Source organism: Lucilia sericata, unplaced genomic scaffold, assembly GCF_015586225.1.
Source record: "Lucilia sericata isolate MDLA Ls3-8-SP2 unplaced genomic scaffold, ASM1558622v1 Contig000532F_arrow, whole genome shotgun sequence".
NCBI lineage: Eukaryota > Metazoa > Arthropoda > Insecta > Diptera > Calliphoridae > Lucilia > Lucilia sericata.
The window spans coordinates 46,505-66,257 of record NW_023994544.1 but is presented as its reverse complement, the minus strand read 5'-3'; the positions used below and the strand labels follow the sequence as shown (position 1 = coordinate 66,257).

The window sequence follows — 19,753 nt, the reverse complement described above, 5'->3', positions numbered from 1 at the left end:
GAAAAAAAAACAGTCGATTTCGAATTTTTTCAGCCTTTTTCGATTGTTTGATTTTTCGAAAGTCGATTTATAGATGAATCGACTGTTTAATCGATATAGATCAAAGCTTGAAAAGAATGAATTCTATTTGGAATTAATTCCCTTATATTTTTAATTCGGCTTTAAATTTTTTAATGTACCATTCTTTAAAATCATTCTTTGAATTTAAATTCTAAAGCTGAATTTCTTGGCTTTATATTTCATTGAATGAATTCCTAAGAGAATTCATACTTTATAGGAATGAATTCAATTGAATGATCATTCATATTTGTTTAATTCCCTCTATTACACATTGAATGAAAGAAAAAAATGTAATTCAATTTTTAATATGCAGAATGCTTTTGAATTATAAAACAAAACTTTCATTTAATCTATTTCAAATTGAATTGTTGAAAAATTTTTAAATTCACTTTGTAATAGATTGAATTCAAACACAATTTATATCATTCAGAGGGAATTTAAAAATCAATAGGAATTGTTGAAATTTATTTTAATTCAATTTGAAACAGATTGAATGCAAACAAAATTAATGCATTCAGAAGAAATTTAACATTCTATAGGATTTAATTCATTAGAGAATTAATTCAACTACATCGAAAGCTTTAAGAATTAATTCTAGGAATTAAATCAAAGGGAATGAGTTTGATGAATTGTTAATCCTTTAAAATACATATAAATCAATTTCAAAAAAAGAATTAGGGAATGAATTCTTTTAGAGGTTTGATATAGATTTAGTAAATAAGTCGCAGAAAGTCGATTTCATTTTCTAATTTTTACACCCTATGACGTACACATATGACGTACATACACATATTTTGGATCCTTCTCAGGGCTGGCAAAATTGGTACAATTGCACTCTTTTGGTACAGTTCAAGTTGTAATGATTACAAGGTGACATCACTTGCCCAGGTGATCATTGTTTACAATTTTTTATACATAGACTCGTATACTGGCTTAAACCGCACGTTTGTCAAACTCTATTTAAAAAAAATTTGATAATCGTGCGGTTGCTCTCAAGTGCTGGTATCTTGCTAAGTATACCGTGGTACAGTTCTATCTTCAAAAGCACAATGGTACTACTCCAATGACTCATTTTGTACAATTTTAAATATATACAGTGGCGGACAAAACTAAAGCACGAACTTTTACTTCTTAGAAAAAAGCTCAATAAAATTATTAAAAAAGGTTATTTTGTAATAAAAATTACTAGTTTAGATAGAATATAGTCTAGAAATTTTAAAAACAATAAAACATAATGTTGTTTAGAATGAAAATTAATTTTTTTTGATCAGAAAATATAAATATATTAAATTTTAGTGAATTTTTAGAAACTTAATAAAAATTGGTATTAAATTAGTAAATAATTTCACTTGAAGACATTTTAAGAGTAAATTAATGTAATATAAAGTAAATTTATACGATTTTATAAGTATTTTTTGGTCATTCGCCTTCGTAGTGCACTTTTAAGCAATTTAATATCCAAAATGGCTCCTAAAAAGTTTTTCTTGCTATTAAAAGAAAAAAATTATGGATGATTTTAATAAATGTAAATCAGAGACAAAAATTTCTTCAAAAAATTACATCTATTAGTTTATAATTTTTGTAAATTATAAGCCGTTGATAATCGTTTTCTTGTTGATTTCTCCATTTTAGAGGCATTATCTCCGCTGTATAGTACAGCTTTATATTGTGCAAGATATTTTCATATATAAAACGATTTTTTATTCCATATTTTTACTTTATATTGATAAAATTCTCCGATCACATTACATGGAAAACACCCCAAGACCACAATTATACCTCCCCGTGTTTTATTTTTACTAAAATATATACCGCTAATTACACTACTGGTCCAGATTCTAACTGTAATTCATTGAAATCATTTTAGTTTTGCTTCGATTCGTCAGAAAAAAGTTCATTGTATAAAATTTCGGTCGAAGTGCAGTTCAGTCAAATCCGTCCTACCTAGTTCGAAATATATGCAAAATAAAACCCGTTTTTACTTCAATGTGTGGCTTTGTGCAACCTTCTGCAAGATAGTACTGGACATAATAATTAATAGTAATTGAATTGCCATGGATCCTGTTATTACAATAGAACCATTTTTAATATCCTAATTCGACACTGGTCTCCCGTTTGAGGGGTTTTTCTTGGTCCCTCACTACAGCCAATAAGCCTGATGATTGAAAGTGGCCTATAATTTGCTAAATTATAGTGTTTTAAATATTATTTTTTTAAGAAATATGTGATACTGATTGACATTTATTAAAACCATCAATAATTTTTTTTTAATCGCAAAAAATACTTTTGAATAGCCATTTTTTAATTTTAAGTTGAAGAAAAGCGCACTGCAAAGGTGAAAGATCAAAAAGTACTTTAAAAATGGCATGAATTCACTTTATTTTACGTAAGTTTGCTCTTAAAATGTCTACAAGAAATGTTATTTCCTTATTTAAGAGCAAATGTTATTAAAAGTTTCCTTAAATTCCCTAAAATTTAATATATCCAAGGTTATGTGCTTTAGTTTTTTCGCTGCAATTTTTTGGATAATTTATGTAATTTGTTCAAAAATAATGTATTAAAGTTTTCAATGACATTATTTTTCATGGTTTTTATAATTTCTAGACTATATTCTTTCTAAACTAATAATTTGAATTACAAAATAACCAATTTTTCTAATTTTACTAAGCTTTTTTCTAATAAGTAAAAGTTCGTGCTATAGTTTTGTCCGACACTGTATATGTACATATTTCCTTATTGAAATGATAATTTTTAATTGGTAAGTCACATTTTTTTCCATTTGCCATCCCTGATCCTTTCCTATATAAAAAGGTTGAAAATTATTAGAATCAGTTAAACATTTTATATAGCTCCTGTGCATATTTCCGGAAAATGCACTTATTGTTAATAACACCCTCTGAAATAACGGTACTACCACAAATGTATGCCCATATAAATCTAACATCAATAACTGAAACCTTGATCGGTTCATAATTGATCATAGCTCCCATATATTTCCGAAAATCAATTGTACATAACTCAAGAATTAATAATGATAGAAAATGATACCGAGACGATTGATTAAAATTTCCAAATAAAACTTAATTTTAAAGAAATTTATTTTTTTAATAGTTTTATTTAAAAAATAAAATCAACATTATTATATCTCTAACACATTTTTTATATGTCGTTTATAAATTTTATTTTTTAAGCCACATAGTGGAAATTTGCTTTAATATTAAAATATACAAATTGTATATAAATTGCGTTATAGATTATTTTTATTAATGTTGACATTCGGCGAAAAACGACATTGAGGAGGGGGAGTTTTATTTACACAAAAAGAATTATTTTTTAAAATAGTAATTTTAATAAAAATTTGTTAACAAAGAAAAATATTTTTAAACTGCCTTATAACCAAAATTAAAGCAATTTAAAAAATTCCATTACAAATAAATCAGTAAAAATAAATGTAGTTTTTTAAAAAAAGTCGTATAAAATATTTCCTTATAAGTTTACGAATATAAAGTCACTGAGGTAAGGAAAGTATGGACTTTTATGTTCGTAATACATAATTACAAGGACTATATTTTAGACAAGTTTTCTTGTTTGTTCATTTCTTTCGCTGTATTATAGTTTAAAAGCAGAGCTAAGTAGTAATTTGTAACTATCAAATAGACACAATTCATCTTGATATCTACTATATATAATAATAACTTAAGAACTAAGTTTTACAAGGAGGTGTAACAGTTAAAAGTTGTTGGTTGTTTACCTATACATATTACACAAATTGCTCTTGACTGTTAGCAGAAAGTTCCATTAGTCTCCAAGCAGCCTTAGGGTTTAATTCGTTAGGATCTCGACATAATACCCAAACGTAATTGACACGCATTACTTTCTCGGGATCGCCTTCAACAACTTTGTTCGATGAACGCTCTCTAACGCACATGATCTGTTGCGCTTGGAAGGTTACAATTAGTACAGGCCCCTGTTCCATTACTTTGCCCATGGCCAAGTCGATATTTTCAATGTCTAGAATTTTCGAATCTAAGTATAAACCTGCCTTAAGGGCTTGACTAATAGGGGTGGATATAATATTGAAGGTGCTTTCGAAACACCAATCTTTGAGAATGTCTAGATCTCCTCTAACCATGGCTTCCAATATATTTGGTATAATATCAGTTTCACAATCCTTAAGGAATTGCTTTTGATCAAAGTTGGGATCTATTTTACACAGTTCCGTTAAAGTTTCAGATAATTCTGTCTTCGAAAACAATCCTCCCATAACATCGGAGACTTTATCGGTAAGCAGGCGTGAAGCACGAATGACGGGGTTTTCCGATTCCTCATATTTCATTTTCCAATCGAGTACCTTATTAACATAGGCATTGTTATTTTTGAAATCTTCCCACGATTGATAGAATTTCGAATCTTTATGCAATTCTACACCCATAGCCTCCATATTAGGTTCAACGACACGTTCATCAGCAGCAAACTCAACTTCTTTACGTTTACGAAGGCGTGCAGGCGATCTATAAACTCGGGAATTTATACTTTGTGCATCCATTTCTTGTTTGATCATTTTTGTTGTATCCGATATCGCTTGAAATGCTGAAGTCTGTCCAATTTTCTCACCCTTTTCTGAGATGGTTTCTTTGGCCGTTTTAGCTTGTTTCGAAATTTCCTCTGTTATTTTGGAAGCTTTTTGAGCAATTTCTGTTTTACCAGCCTCTTCCAATACATCGCTTACCTTTTCCTTGATAGAACCCAATTGTTCTTTTAAAATGGACGATGATTTTTGAGCTTCAGATTCGACAATATTGAATTTTTGTCTGGCCGATTGTAGGGCTTCGGATTGTTCAAGTTTTTGAGCTTCTTCACGGAATTTCTTAATGCTTTCTTTCATTTCTTTATTTTTGTCCATTTCGTTTTTGATATTATCGATGAATTGTGAAAAGAAGCCGGGCCGTCTGCCAGGTTGGGAGTACCAACGCTAGAAAAAAAATAAATAAGATAGGATTTTATATATATTGGAAACGGAAAACATGCACAATGTCTGTATGTAGTACAATTAGGACAAGAAGAAAACTTGAAATTCTTAAACTTGAGGGTTATATTTCAACATCATGTTAAACCGGTGAAATTTTAAACGAAAATATCTGAGAATCTTAAATACGATATACCTACATATATATCACACTGTTATTGTCTCAATAGGGGATAACATTTTGACTTATTTTAACATGATGATTACAAACAATCGTATGATATACACCACTTGGAATTTGACAATAACCGAAAACAAACAACTTATACCTATAATTTACTCACCTGATTCTGTACCACTTGCAGACATTGTTTACCCACAAATAAGCTTTTATTGCCTCTGGTTAAAGTCAAAAATTTGTACTGAAAAATTTGAAGAAAATTTATTAATCTTTTATACCACTGTTCAGCACATAATTTAACCTATTATCGCTCACTATTAATGGTTAATTTACTGATTTTTCACTGAAATTTCATCACTTCACTTACCATTATGTAAAATTTCTATTGTAAACTTAGTTTTTATTTATTTTTTAGATATTTTACTACATAAAATTCCTAATGAATTCGTATTTATGTAATTTTTTCGATTCGTAAGGTAGAAATTATTCTTTTCCTACTAAACTCATGCCTGTTGAACTGTCAGTGTCACTGTTATCATTTGAAGGGGGAGTATGAGCACTGCGCCGATAAATATTAACGGCGCCGTCTTAAAATCAATTGTAAGCCGGCTAGTTAGTAGTAGGATGTATATAAATCAAATCCGAAGTAATACACCTCTATCGGGGCTGTTGTGCTCTCATTAACCAGTGCCTCCAGTGGTAATCTAACCCACCCTCCGGTCTACCAGACTAGAACGCTAACCACTAATTTACCGGAGGCCAATATTTTTAAATTTTCAACGATTTTTTAATGTTAATATTAATAGTTATTGACCCATTTTTGATATAATGAATCTATTTTAAACAAATAACATATGAACACTTATACCATGTTTCCACTGAGGCGTTTTGAGCAAATCTAGTTGATTTGGGCAAAATTAGTTGAAGTCATGTAGATTTGCCATACATTTCTGACACATCCAAATCTACTTAATCTGCTAGGTTTCATTTAAAACATGTTTAAAATGTATTTATTTGAACAAGTCATTATAGGCTATCCATTTAAATTCAATGTTTTTGTCAAAAAATTACATTTAATTTCGAAATAAAAAAATAAAAAATTATCAATTTTAAATTGGTGGCATTTAAGAAATAAATCTATACATTTACAACCTTTATTATATATTTTTAATGAGTAATTTCAAAGAAAATTAACTTTTTTGTGTAAATATTAAATTAAAATGACAAAATTTATTCGAAAATTCGAATATCAAAAACCAGTAATTTCAGTGGAAACACCTTGAGGAGGTATGGCAAATCTAGTAGATTTCAAGCCAGTGGTAACATAGCATTAAGACTATAATGTATTATCCTAATTTACAATAATGTGTTTAAGCACCAAGCTTTTACAATAATTTAAGTGTTAAAACTATTAATTGAAATTAATGTAATAGTGAATACGCTCTTGCTTCCGAAGCTAACATTTTTAAAGAGGAAAGCTCTTAAAATAAAAATAAATCTAAATTAAATTAAAATAAATACAAATATCAAATAAAAGTAAACAAAAAATTCTACAAATAAGTAAAAAAAAAAAAGATTTTTTAAATTAAAACGGAATCCGAGAGATTAAAAAGTGGGATTTTGAAATATCAAGGATTTCAAATGGAATTTTCAAATTGTACAAAATAGCATTAAAAAGTGTACTTTTTTGAATCCGATTGTACCAAATTTACGTTATTGCAAAAAATATAGACCATAGTCTATAACTAGACAATAAACTAGTATTTTTATACTAGTCCAAAATCTTTATAGAATAGTCATTGATATACTATCTAGTTTTGCCCAAATCCACTAGATTTGATCAAAACGCCTCAGTGGAATCATAGCATTAATTTATTTTCTAGTCTATAGATTCTATTCTAGTCCAAAGAATAGAAGAGCGATCGGATAAAAAAATAATCCTAAATAATCTTTATTAAATGTTGTCTAGTTATAAACTCTTCCAGGATTTTTTATAATATCCTTTTCCGACGTTTAGTAAAAATTTGACCGAAGTCGGTAGTTCAATGAACTTTATGTTAAAAGTAAAATGCTCAAATGTTTATTCCAATAACCCCCGTTAACACCAACTCCGGTTATCGTTTAACCGGTAGATATTATGCCGGTTAAAATAATTTTTGTATGAAAACTGTCAGTTTAACCTAACGATCAAATATAACCAGACATTAAGATAATGGGGGTAAGGCAATATATTTTAAAATTGTATATTTTAAAATGGTGTACCATTGTACTTTTGAAGATCGAATTGTACCAACCAAAGGAACAATTGTACAAATTTTGCCAACCCTGGCAAAAATGTATATTAAAAATCGGGATTGGCTACCAGAGTAGGAAATCTTGGTATTCGTAGTACAATTTTGGTGCCGACGCTTCAAACAAAGCTTTGACGTTAGCCACGCGTAAAGTCGAAATTATGTGAGGAAAACATGTACATCGAACGTTGAACAAAGTTTTACGACGTCCAAATTTCAATGAGCGGCTTATTATTAGATAAAAGAAAACTTTTTTAAATTAAAATAAATTAATTTCATATTGTAAAATTCTCTGTAAATTATTCACAATATAGCGAAATTTTCATGACGTCTTAAGCTGAAAAATTTTCGTCGCCGGCCGCTTTGACATTTTGTTTGGCGGCTAGGCTTTATCGGCTTTAAGTCCAATCAACTCAGTTCTCTGGGGGAGATAGCAGAAAAAAATTGACAACTATGAAATAGGTTGTCAGCGCAAAGAGCTTTTATATATATGTTATTAGTTTATTACTAATAAGAAACAGAGATGTTATACGGATTTAAAAAACTGTTACTATTTTTGGGGGGAATTATTTTAAAATAAGAAATACATCATTGAAGACCTATAGTGTGCTATATAAGACTGCGTAAAAGTTATTTTACAAGAAATAAAAGAATATAAATTATGAATTTATTTCACATTCTTAACAAAAAAACACCCTGATTGATTTTACTTGTTCATGAATTTCCTAACTTATTTAAGTTTTTTCAAACAAAGCTGAATATTTTCTTCTGATTTCAACACATAATTTTTGAAGTTTGTTAGAAAATAAAGGAAAATTTTATGAAATTCTATTTGAGGGAGTGAAAGAGTAGGTTGTTCTGTCCGAGGATTCGTTATAACTGAGTTTATTATAACATATGTTTTTTATATACAAAAAGTAACCAAAGTCGATAGTTAGTTAGTCCATTCCATTTCAAAACGTTTTATAATTCCAATATTTTGAAGAAAATTTAAAAAACATGTTTTTTAATTTTTCTTAAATTTCAACAAAATTGTCATCGTTATTTTACAAACATATCGATAACAAAAAATTATATTAAAAAATTCCTCTCCAAACATTTTCCAACACTTGATCTAAAAAATGCAGTTATAAAATCCCTTTTTCAAAGGAATTTAAATATCAACGCGAAATCAAACGAGTTTATTTTAATTTGCAAAAACGACACAGCGCACGGTGAAAAATATTTTCGGAAAAAAGGAAAATAATAAAAATAAATTCAGAAAAACTGCGCTACAAACGACACCATACAAATTCAACAAAACCAAAAAATTATTTAAACAAAATAAAATAATAAAAATATTTAACAAAAAACTATTACAGAAAATCATAGAAAAATTGATCTGTATAAAACAAAGGAATTGGAAAAGAAGAAACCTAACGGAATTTGTGTTGTTGGATTGCTATTAATTCCAAGAAATAAATGCAGAGTGCTGACGTCATGTACCGCAGCAGCCCAGAAAGTAATATGGTAAGTTAAGAAAAAACAAGGGAAAAGGAGGAGGGAAGATTAAAAAACAGTTATATTTTCTTTTATGTGTGTGTAATAATTTTATTCCTCCTTAGCAAAATGCTGAAACATTTACGAATTTATTAGGCTTAAACATGAAGTGCTTCCAAGAAATGTACTTGGATACATGTGCCTCTTTAGCAGCTGCCGGTTCAACAACATCATCACCCAGCATTTCACCAACCTCATCAAATGGCACATCAGCCACCGGCTCCTTACTGCTTTCACCAGTTTCAATGTCGCCGCCAAACTCATCTGCCTGCCATTCTTCTAATACTTCCAGCTCCTCACCGACTGGCAGTGGTGGATTAGGCAGTATTGGTTTTGAAAATATGACAGCTATACAACAGCAACAATTGTTGGCGGCTCATCAGCAACATTTAGCGGCTGCTGCAGTAGCACAACATCAATTGGCTATGGCTGCTGCTGCTGCCGCTGGCAATCAACAGTCATCGACAGCTCTTGCTAATGGTAGCAATATAGGAGGTTCTTCCACAACTAGCCAACAACAACAGGATGAAATTTCCAAATCTCTTAAAATGTTTGCCATGCTAACAGCCTATTCTAATGGTAAGTTTTAATTCGTTTTATGCATATAAATAAATTTCAAGGAAATGCTTTATTTTTTTTTTTAACATTTCTTAGAATTATTGTTTCTTATTGTTGTTAACGCTCTCTGCTGTAAGAATTTATACTTTAATTGATTTTCTATTTCCTTTTTCTAAGAATTTTGCGAATGTTAAGTTTAACAGAGCAAAACATTTTTTGTTTTGAGGTTAGAATGAATATTTACGATCTAATACATTTTAGTGTTGTTTAGAAAGAAGAAAGAAATATGATTTTTTTATATAAATTTCCACTGAACCTGTAAGACTTTCACATATATAATCCTGCGCACCGTTGTACATTTGTATGTAGAAATGTATGTACATACAAACAATTGGTTGATTGGTTAGTCCGTTACCTAGAAATAGATAGATAGATAGATAGATAGATAGATAGATAGATAGATAGATAGATAGATAGATAGATATATAGATAGATAGATAGATAGATAGATAGATAGATAGATAGATAGATAGATAGATAGATAGATAGATAGATAGATAGATAGATAGATAGATAGATAGATAGATAGATAGATTCACACAAATGATTTAATTTTCTAATTTCCCATCTTACAGAAACACCCACCATTACACCGCAACAACAACAACAACTATCCACACATTCTCCAGTGGATGCTGTAATGCAAGATTTTGCTTGTAATGGTTATATTTGTGATGAATTAAATCGCTATCAGTTGGGTATGAATTTAACTAATAATACCTCAACTGCTACAGCTGCCAATCTACACAATTCTACTTCCAATGGTCAACATCAGCCCAACAGTGGAATTGCTAGTTCAAATGCAGCAGCAGCAGCTGCTGTTGCTGCTGCAGCAACCTTAAATCAACAACAATTGCAACAGCAGTTGCAGCAACATAATCTCAATATAAATTTCAATAATAATTTTTGGAAAATGTTGCCCAGTCATATGCAGCAACATTCGAATGCAGTTTCAGCAGCTGCTGCTGCCGCCGCAGCGGCTACAGCTGCAGCAGCTGTTAACATTGATTATAATTGTAATCAAAAGAAGTTGCCAAAACGTTATGGCAACAAAAATGAAAAATATGTAAGTAGATAACTATTTCTTTTTCAATTAAATATTAATTTACTTTTGTTATTGACAGTCTTCGGCCAAACATTGTGTTTTCTGTGAAAATAATAATGAACCCGAGGCCGTTGTAAAGTCTCATGCCGTGCGTGATTCTTTAGGCAGAGTTCTCTGCCCAAAATTACGAACCTACATATGTCCAATTTGCAAAGCATCCGGAGATATGGCACATACTGTCAAGTATTGTCCACAAAAACCCATTATAACAATGGAAGATGCCATTAAAGCGGAATCGTTCCGTTTAGCCAAGGACACCTACTACAAACAACAAATGAAAGTTTAAAAATGAAATCAAATCGTATTGATTTTATTATCGTTTTGCGAAAGTTAATATCAAGTTAAATTTGATATATATTCGCATAAAAAAATCATATAAAAATTTATTTTATTTATTAAAAAAAGAAAAAAAAAAAAAAAAAAAATGAAAACTGAATTCAAATTTTAAATTTGTTTTAACTAAAAGTTAAAAAAAATCTTTTCAAACGCTAGATGCGTTATCGTTATTAATATTAGTCAATAAGTTTTAATATATAATTTATATATTTATAACATTTTAAACAAAATCAATTTGTTTAATTTTTTTAAAACCCTATTTTATATATAAACAATTAAAATATTCTAAAATATGTTAATTTATTACACAAATGATGAATTTAAAAATATCAAAAATCTGCAATTTTATTAATTTTTAATACCAAAATGATGTTAATTTTTATTTCTCTATTTGTTGATCAAAAGAGAATTCGATTTTAATTTTTGTTTTGTTTACATTAAAATTATATTTAAAAAAATACTTGATTTATCTCTAATAACTTAACAATTTAACAAGTTTTCTTATTATGTTTTTTTAACCTTTTTATGATTTTAAATTTAAATTAAAAGATCAAAATTTGACTTATTATTTAACAATATATCTTCTTTATTAGTACACGATTTTCAGAAGATTTCGCTTTATAGCAGTTATTATAATGAGTAATCATTCTATGAACTATTGTGTTCTATTCGTTCATTTTTTTTTTTTGTATTAATTTTGAAATCGATTTAAAATTGTGTTTTTTTAATTTTGATTTATTTTTTTTAAATGGTTTATTTATGTTTAAATAATTTATTTTAAATTTACACACTCGTATACATAGTTTCAATACTTTATGTAATATTTGAAGTGTCGTTAAAATTACAAATGAACAGCAAATTAATAATAGATTTGTAACAATTACATTAAGTTTTTATTAAAATAAATGTATTTCTTTTTTTTGTATTACTGAACAGTTAAAATTGTTTGTTTTAATTTGTTAACCATATTATGTTGAAATGAAAAAGATGATAATGATCATCATGAGATTCACTTACTTTCTTTGATGTATTCGTTTTAAGATCTGTAGGTTTAACACATAAGTACATATGTATATTATGAAGTAAAATTGATTGTAATTTTCCTATTTGAGACGATGAGATTCAATATCGAATAAGATCTATCTATCTATCTATTCAATCGTAAGGCTAATATATCTTCATGTTATTGTCTAATATGAGATCAGATTCGTCCCTTGGTATTGAATTTTTTAAAATTTTTCGGCTTGTATTAATTTAATTTGAAAAAATAATTATGTATGTGAAATCGTGAAGAATTATGAAAACACATTTTTTTAATGTCCCACTGAAGGGGAAAATTTTTATATAAAAATTTTTTATTTAACAATCAAATCTTATGCATAAATGTATATATGCACTTCAAAGCATAAAATTACCCATAAAAAATCTTAAAAAATAATATTGAAAATTTCCAGTACATTACTCTTCGTCTGCACTGCTACATTTCTCAAATATAGCAATGAAAATACCATCAGTCAAATCCTCGTCCGGACGCGTATAAATACAATTTTTGCCAATTTTCTTATATTCTGAACTGCCAACACTACGCCATTTGTTGCGCAAAGCTTTTTTGCCACTCAACAACTTGAAATTCGGATTTAATTGTAAACACTTTTGAACAACTTGTTCGTTTTCTTCTTCGTACAGCGAACAGGTCGAATAGGCAATGCGCTTAACATCCGGAAATGTGGACATAGCATAAGACAGCATTTTAATTTGTAAACCAGCCAATTTCTTAAGACGTTCGGGAGATTTTTCTTCAGGTTCTAAAGAGAGACGATTCTGTATACCCGAACCGGTGCAAGAGGGATCTACTAGTATGTACTCAACTCCCGGGCATTGTTCGGGCGTTATAGTGAGAGCGTCTCCCTTAATAGGTTGCACTATTTTACAGCCTGCCGATTCGGTCATATTGCAAAGTACACGATAACGTTCAGGATTTTGTTCCACAGAATATATGGTGCCTTTATTTTGTAAAACATTGCAAGTGTGTATGGTTTTCATACCGGGTGCCGCACACATGTCCAAAACTGTAGAACCCACCGGTGGGTGTAGAAGTTCTGCTACCAAGCAAGTGCCCTGCAAAAGAATCGAAAGTTATATTACTCATATTTAAGGATCAATTAAAACTTCACCAACCTTATCCTGCAACATAAACTTTCTATCCTTGGTGTATTGATGACAAGCCAAATAATGTTTATTTTTCGGATGGAAAATCAACAAATTATCAACATGCATATCCAATAGATATTCTTCTTCTTTTAAATCCTGTATGGCTTTCAAGAAATCTTCATAATTCTCAAAAGGTGGTAGATCCAATTTGCGAAACTCTTCCTGGGCCAACATAGTATGGACTTCCTCCATGCTAAGCAAATTTGTATTGACTCGAACATAACGAGGCTTTAGATCTACAGAACAGGAACAATAGGCAAAAAGAAAAGTCGGTTAATTTATGCAAATATCGTGATTATAATTTTTTTATTAATAAAAAGGAATGAATTTATAGTTTAAAGTGAGTGTATTCTATTTTATTTAAAAAATAGTTATAATATAAAAAAATGGTTTGCTGCAGTCCAATATTTAGTTTTCTTTCTTAGATTCTTCAGCAACCTCGATTGCCGCTGGTTTTGAGATAGTAATACCGCCTTCACGGAAAGCTTTGTAAACGTATAAGCATATAATGAAATTGACTACGATTACTGAGGCCAATACTGAGAAACAATTGGTTTGAAAAGTGCTAAACTCGAATGATTCATCTAGCCAAGAGCGAACACCGTAGAAAGTGAGAAACGGAAAGGTAAACATTAAAACGGAAAATACCAAAAGCCATAGATATGCAGAAGTGCTGGTATCCTCTTCGTCGCCTGCATAAACCTGAGCAACAGGTTCTAAATTATCGTCCTCTTGTTGCTGCAAAAGTTGCGTTTCATCTTTTTGAGGCTTGTTGGCCGGAACATTTAGCTTATTTTTGCCCATATTTTTTTAATTTCTTTCAATTTGTTCAAATTGTATAAATATTTAAGAAAATCTTGCCTTTTTTCTTTGTTTCTGTTGTGTTTGATTCACCGCCCAAAGCTTCTACTAAGCGATCTCTATATTCACGTACAGTTTGTACTGGCTTCGATTCTCCGTTTAACGTTTTGCGTCCAAATATCAATTCTGTTACCAGAATTTTACACAAGGCGGGATTTAAACGGGGATTGTCTTCTAGGATTTTTGTCTCTTCAATAGCTGCGTCTATGGCTCCACGATTGTCTATATACTGTTTTAACACTGCTTGCATGCTACCAATGCGCTGTAATGAAATTCATTTTATATTGTATTTAGCACGTGTTATTGTAAATGTTTGTTTTATTTGCTACTTACAGCATGTTTTTCTTCATAAATTAAAGTTTTTAAAGATTTTTGACGATTTTCCAATGCAGTTTTTAATATGGCTGCAACCCTCTTGTATTGTGTGGGCACTTTTACCGAATGTTGAAAACCTGACATTATTTTTTTGTATTATTTGTTAATTATCGTGTTTATTCTTCTACTGCAGCTGTTTTTTGAATGCACGTGACGACAAAGCAAAATGTCAAATGCACATTTGTAGGGTACTGCCAGATGTAAGAAATAGTTTGTTTATACGTACTTTACATATGGCAATGATGTTTAAAATGTTGCTATCATTCGAATTGCATACAGAAAACATGAAATTTTTAATATTTCTTTTATCAATATAAAATAATTTATTCACAAAAATAATATTTTTGGGTTAAACAATGATTGCTTGTCTAATTTTTTTAAATTTTTAATTACAAAAGCAAATACATTTTTAAAGTTTAGTGACAGTATTGCCAGTTCAAAATTAATTGTTTTGGTTAGTATATGGCAACATGATTTTATTTACCATTTTTTTGTTTGTTTTATATGTCAAACATTTTACCGCTATTTCGCTTATTAAAAAAATTTCATCTGCGAAAGTGTTGAATTTTACAGAGTAGAGAAAAATTTTTAATAAAAATCTTTTTATAATGAAATCATAAACGGTTGAAAATAACTTATTTAGAGAGTACTTTGTAATATATGTAAGCAAGAAGTGATGAATTTAGTTGTGTTTGATTTAAAACGTAGACAAAGTGCAATAATCTCTAGCAGAAGGACTCAATGGTGTTTCAGATTTAATAAAATTACATTGCATATATTCCCTCAGTATGTATTCAGTAAAATAAGGTAAGTCATTTTATGATTTATAACAACAATTCTGTTAGATATTAAAAAGATTTTTAAAACGTCAATAATGTCTAATCTAACTGATGTAGTTTCTAAACCCCATATATCAATTACAAGTCTAGTTGTGCGCACGATAAAGGTCGCGATTTATAAGTAAATTTTACGATATTTAACAGGCACAACTGTTTTGTCATAAGGACGAAGTCATATGAGATGAGTTCTATTATACAGTCTTGGACATTTATACATTCAGGATTTTTTATGGGTCGATTATATATCTCGGTTTCCATTTCAGTTGCATTGCCAGTTGCCCAAATGATGTGAATACTGGACGTTTTTAAGCAATAGCATGGAAACTTTATAAATAATGAATGCATGAATGTCCAGTGATCATTTCTAGACTGAAATCATTCTCTTATTTTGAAGCTGGCAATGCAACTAAAGAACGTCATTGCAAGTAACTATTATTTGATCATTTCAGTCACAATAGCTACCAGTGAATTATTAATCACCGTGATTAAATCACAGTCGTGAAAATATCGCTCATCTCTAGTTGCCATATATTCTAAATTTGAATGTATACTGATGAAAAATGTAAATGCTTAAACGTTTTTTTAGTTTCTATGGGAGGTAGGCGTGTCCTTGCACCGATTTTTTTAAATTTCACTTTTTTTATCAGAGGCTAACATATCAAATTTCAAGTTCTACGATCACTCCTCAAACATTTAGGCAGAATGATGTTTTTATACTTTAGATTAAATGAGAGGTGAGCGTGTCCTTGTACCTATTTTCTTCTAATTGAGGAGTTTAGTTTATTATCTTATCAAAAACTTATAGCCTAATTTGGAATACATTCTGATGAAACATATAGTTTTGGGATATATGGGCGTGGGCGTAATTTTGCACCGATTTTTTTGGAAATTAAGGATTTTGGTCAAAAAAGTAACAGACACACTCATTCTAATTATACCGTACACCACTTTAGTGAATTGGTGCTAATGTATGTAAAACATAGAATTAATGGTCATATACCCACTTTTAATTATACGATTCGGCTTAGAATAATTTTCGATTAAGCCTAGTAATCAAACTACAGGTCGCAATTTTGAAGATAATCGATGATATTTAGAACACGTATTACTTTTTAGGCAATTGCGAATTCTATTGATTTTGGTTGATGTCGGTCCATTATTTTACCTAGCCCCCATATAACTGGACCCCCTAAATTGTGTTTTGGAGCTCATCAATATGCCAAATATACAAATATTCCTACAAAAATAGGCAAAACGAATTTTTATATACATAACGTAACCTGAAACGCAAACGGCCCTAAATAACCAAAAATTCAAAATCGATTTTATTGTTGATTATAATTTATTGCATCAAAACAAATGTCCACACAAAATGGACCAAAATTAGCGATTTTATTGGCAAAAAACATTTAAATATTAAAGGTAAAAAGTCCAATTTATCCATTTTGATATACGCCATTGTCAACTATCATAACAACTGATATGTTTCGCTATTAAACAATTTGTTTATTTACTACAAATAAATCGCGTTGATAGAAACAAACTTTTCAATTTCAATAGTTTATTGTTTCTCCTGTAAAATTTTAAAAATGTTAGATAGGGCCCTTTGCGTTTTAGGTGACGATATGTAAGCATGAATGGTCCTACGACCACTCCTATAATTTGCCGATTCGCTATATGGAAACAAAGTAAATTGCATAATATCAAAGCCCCTATGGCCAACACTTGATATGTGGGCTACCAAAATAAAGGACCGAATAAACGCAGTCTAAGGATTTTGATGATGGGATGCTAATGGGTCATTGCTCAGTTAGGGCCTTTGTCAGTAACTATGAAAATGAGGAGAAGGTAGAGACGATCGACCATATACTTTGCCACTGTCCTAGGATACAAAATTTCAGGCTGAAATGGCAGTTTTGTCAATGGAATTAGACACTTCTTTGACTGGTCTTTATAGGGGAACATAGATTTACTTCTTTAGGGTAATAACTTGGTATATCTTCTGGGTTGTAATCCTTTGAGAATGGACCAGTTTCTATTCATCTATCCTCTTCTTCTTTCCTTCTTGTTTTCTTATAGTTGTTTTGTTTCTTTGTCTTTCAATCTTCACTCTTTGAAGGAAATCACAATGGACCTTATGGTCTCCGAGAGAATTTGCACCTTTTTATGGTGCATAACTCTGCTTAACCTAAATATAACCGAAGAAAATTAATAAAATCTCTGCTAAAAATATATTTTTATATGAAAGACCTTAAATCAGCAGTTGATTCTTAAATAACGCACAGTGGTATAGGAAAAAAAAAAGAGGGAAATAATTCGGTAACTTCTAAACGGTTAATCCGATTTTAATGAAATTTGGTATGCACAAAGAGGAGGTGTTGTCGAGTTTAGGTTTTGAATTTGGACCTTATAGGCCAACCAGGGGCCCGGCGGAGGGTCCTCAAATTAGGACACCTCGGCTATGTTAAATTTTTAAAACGATCCTATTTCTTCATTTGAGTTCCGATTTAAAAAAAATTTCGTATATAGAATCTCCTCATCGAGCACTATAAAAAATGTCGTCGGCTTAGAATAATTTTCGATTAAGCCTAGTAATCAAACTACAGGTCGCAATTTTGAAGATAATCGATGATATTTAGAACACGTATTACTTTTTAGGCAATTGCGAATTCTATTGATTTTGGTTGATGTCGGTCCATTATTTTACCTAGCCCCCATATAACTGGACCCCCTAAATTGTGTTTTGGAGCTCATCAATATGCCAAATATACAAATATTCCTACAAAAATAGGCAAAACGAATTTTTATATACATAACGTAACCTGAAACGCAAACGGCCCTAAATAACCAAAAATTCAAAATCGATTTTATTGTTGATTATAATTTATTGCATCAAAACAAATGTCCACACAAAATGGACCAAAATTAGCGATTTTATTGGCAAAAAACATTTAAATATTAAAGGTAAAAAGTCCAATTTATCCATTTTGATATACGCCATTGTCAACTATCATAACAACTGATATGTTTCGCTATTAAACAATTTGTTTATTTACTACAAATAAATCGCGTTGATAGAAACAAACTTTTCAATTTCAATAGTTTATTGTTTCTCCTGTAAAATTTTAAAAATGTTAGATAGGGCCCTTTGCGTTTTAGGTGACGATATGTAAGCATGAATGGTCCTACGACCACTCCTATAATTTGCCGATTCGCTATATGGAAACAAAGTAAATTGCATAATATCAAAGCCCCTATGGCCAACACTTGATATGTGGGCTACCAAAATAAAGGACCGAATAAACGCAGTCTAAGGATTTTGATGATGGGATGCTAATGGGTCATTGCTCAGTTAGGGCCTTTGTCAGTAACTATGAAAATGAGGAGAAGGTAGAGACGATCGACCATATACTTTGCCACTGTCCTAGGATACAAAATTTCAGGCTGAAATGGCAGTTTTGTCAATGGAATTAGACACTTCTTTGACTGGTCTTTATAGGGGAACATAGATTTACTTCTTTAGGGTAATAACTTGGTATATCTTCTGGGTTGTAATCCTTTGAGAATGGACCAGTTTCTATTCATCTATCCTCTTCTTCTTTCCTTCTTGTTTTCTTATAGTTGTTTTGTTTCTTTGTCTTTCAATCTTCACTCTTTGAAGGAAATCACAATGGACCTTATGGTCTCCGAGAGAATTTGCACCTTTTTATGGTGCATAACTCTGCTTAACCTAAATATAACCGAAGAAAATTAATAAAATCTCTGCTAAAAATATATTTTTATATGAAAGACCTTAAATCAGCAGTTGATTCTTAAATAACGCACAGTGGTATAGGAAAAAAAAAAGAGGGAAATAATTCGGTAACTTCTAAACGGTTAATCCGATTTTAATGAAATTTGGTATGCACAAAGAGGAGGTGTTGTCGAGTTTAGGTTTTGAATTTGGACCTTATAGGCCAACCAGGGGCCCGGCGGGGGGTCCTCAAATTAGGACACCTCGGCTATGTTAAATTTTTAAAACGATCCTATTTCTTCATTTGAGTTCCGATTTAAAAAAAATTTCGTATATAGAATCTCCTCATCGAGCACTATAAAAAATGTCGTCGTAGCAGTAAATTATCTCTTATAGTTTAGGAGATATTCGCATTTGAATATTAAAATTTTAAAATTTTTACCGTCCTTACTTTAGTTTTTTTGATAATAGCAGGTCCAAATATTTCCGATTTTCGCCATTTTTTTTTATTTGCTTAACAACAAGTTTATATACCAAGCAGTGAAAGAATTATGTAAAAATCATGACTGAGTCCAAAGTTATAGGCATTTAAATTTAAAAAATTAAAAAAAGGCGATTTTTTGTCATTTTTTTGGGAA

General features: G+C 30.2%; 4 protein-coding genes across 4 annotated transcripts; 1 reads left to right on the top strand and 3 right to left on the bottom strand.

Annotated features, from left to right (window-relative positions):
* Positions 1-3,132: 3,132 nt before the first annotated feature.
* On the bottom strand, positions 3,133-5,772 carry LOC119605921 (mitochondrial import inner membrane translocase subunit TIM44). The gene is made up of 3 exons (XM_037959272.1): positions 5,575-5,772; positions 5,371-5,448; positions 3,133-5,032 (listed from the first exon to the last, which is right to left on the bottom strand). The coding sequence occupies exons 1-3, from the start codon at positions 5,575-5,577 to the stop codon at positions 3,821-3,823; spliced, it is 1,293 nt and encodes a 430-aa protein (XP_037815200.1). The 5' UTR covers positions 5,578-5,772; the 3' UTR covers positions 3,133-3,820.
* A 2,901-nt stretch (positions 5,773-8,673) lies between these two features.
* Positions 8,674-11,164, top strand: LOC119605916 (protein nanos). The gene is made up of 4 exons (XM_037959265.1): positions 8,674-9,007; positions 9,103-9,616; positions 10,231-10,721; positions 10,780-11,164. Exons 1-4 carry the CDS (start codon positions 8,960-8,962, stop codon positions 11,044-11,046), a joined length of 1,320 nt encoding a protein of 439 aa, XP_037815193.1. The 5' UTR covers positions 8,674-8,959; the 3' UTR covers positions 11,047-11,164.
* A 1,240-nt stretch (positions 11,165-12,404) lies between these two features.
* Positions 12,405-14,809, bottom strand: LOC119605917 (28S rRNA (cytosine-C(5))-methyltransferase). Its single transcript, XM_037959266.1, has 4 exons — positions 14,502-14,809; positions 14,169-14,430; positions 13,275-13,543; positions 12,405-13,214 (listed from the first exon to the last, which is right to left on the bottom strand). Exons 1-4 carry the CDS (start codon positions 14,625-14,627, stop codon positions 12,555-12,557), a joined length of 1,317 nt encoding a protein of 438 aa, XP_037815194.1. The 5' UTR covers positions 14,628-14,809; the 3' UTR covers positions 12,405-12,554.
* LOC119605918 lies at positions 13,643-14,177 on the bottom strand. Its single transcript, XM_037959267.1, has one exon. It carries the CDS (start codon positions 14,109-14,111, stop codon positions 13,716-13,718), a length of 396 nt encoding a protein of 131 aa, XP_037815195.1. The 5' UTR covers positions 14,112-14,177; the 3' UTR covers positions 13,643-13,715.
* Positions 14,810-19,753: the final 4,944 nt, after the last annotated feature.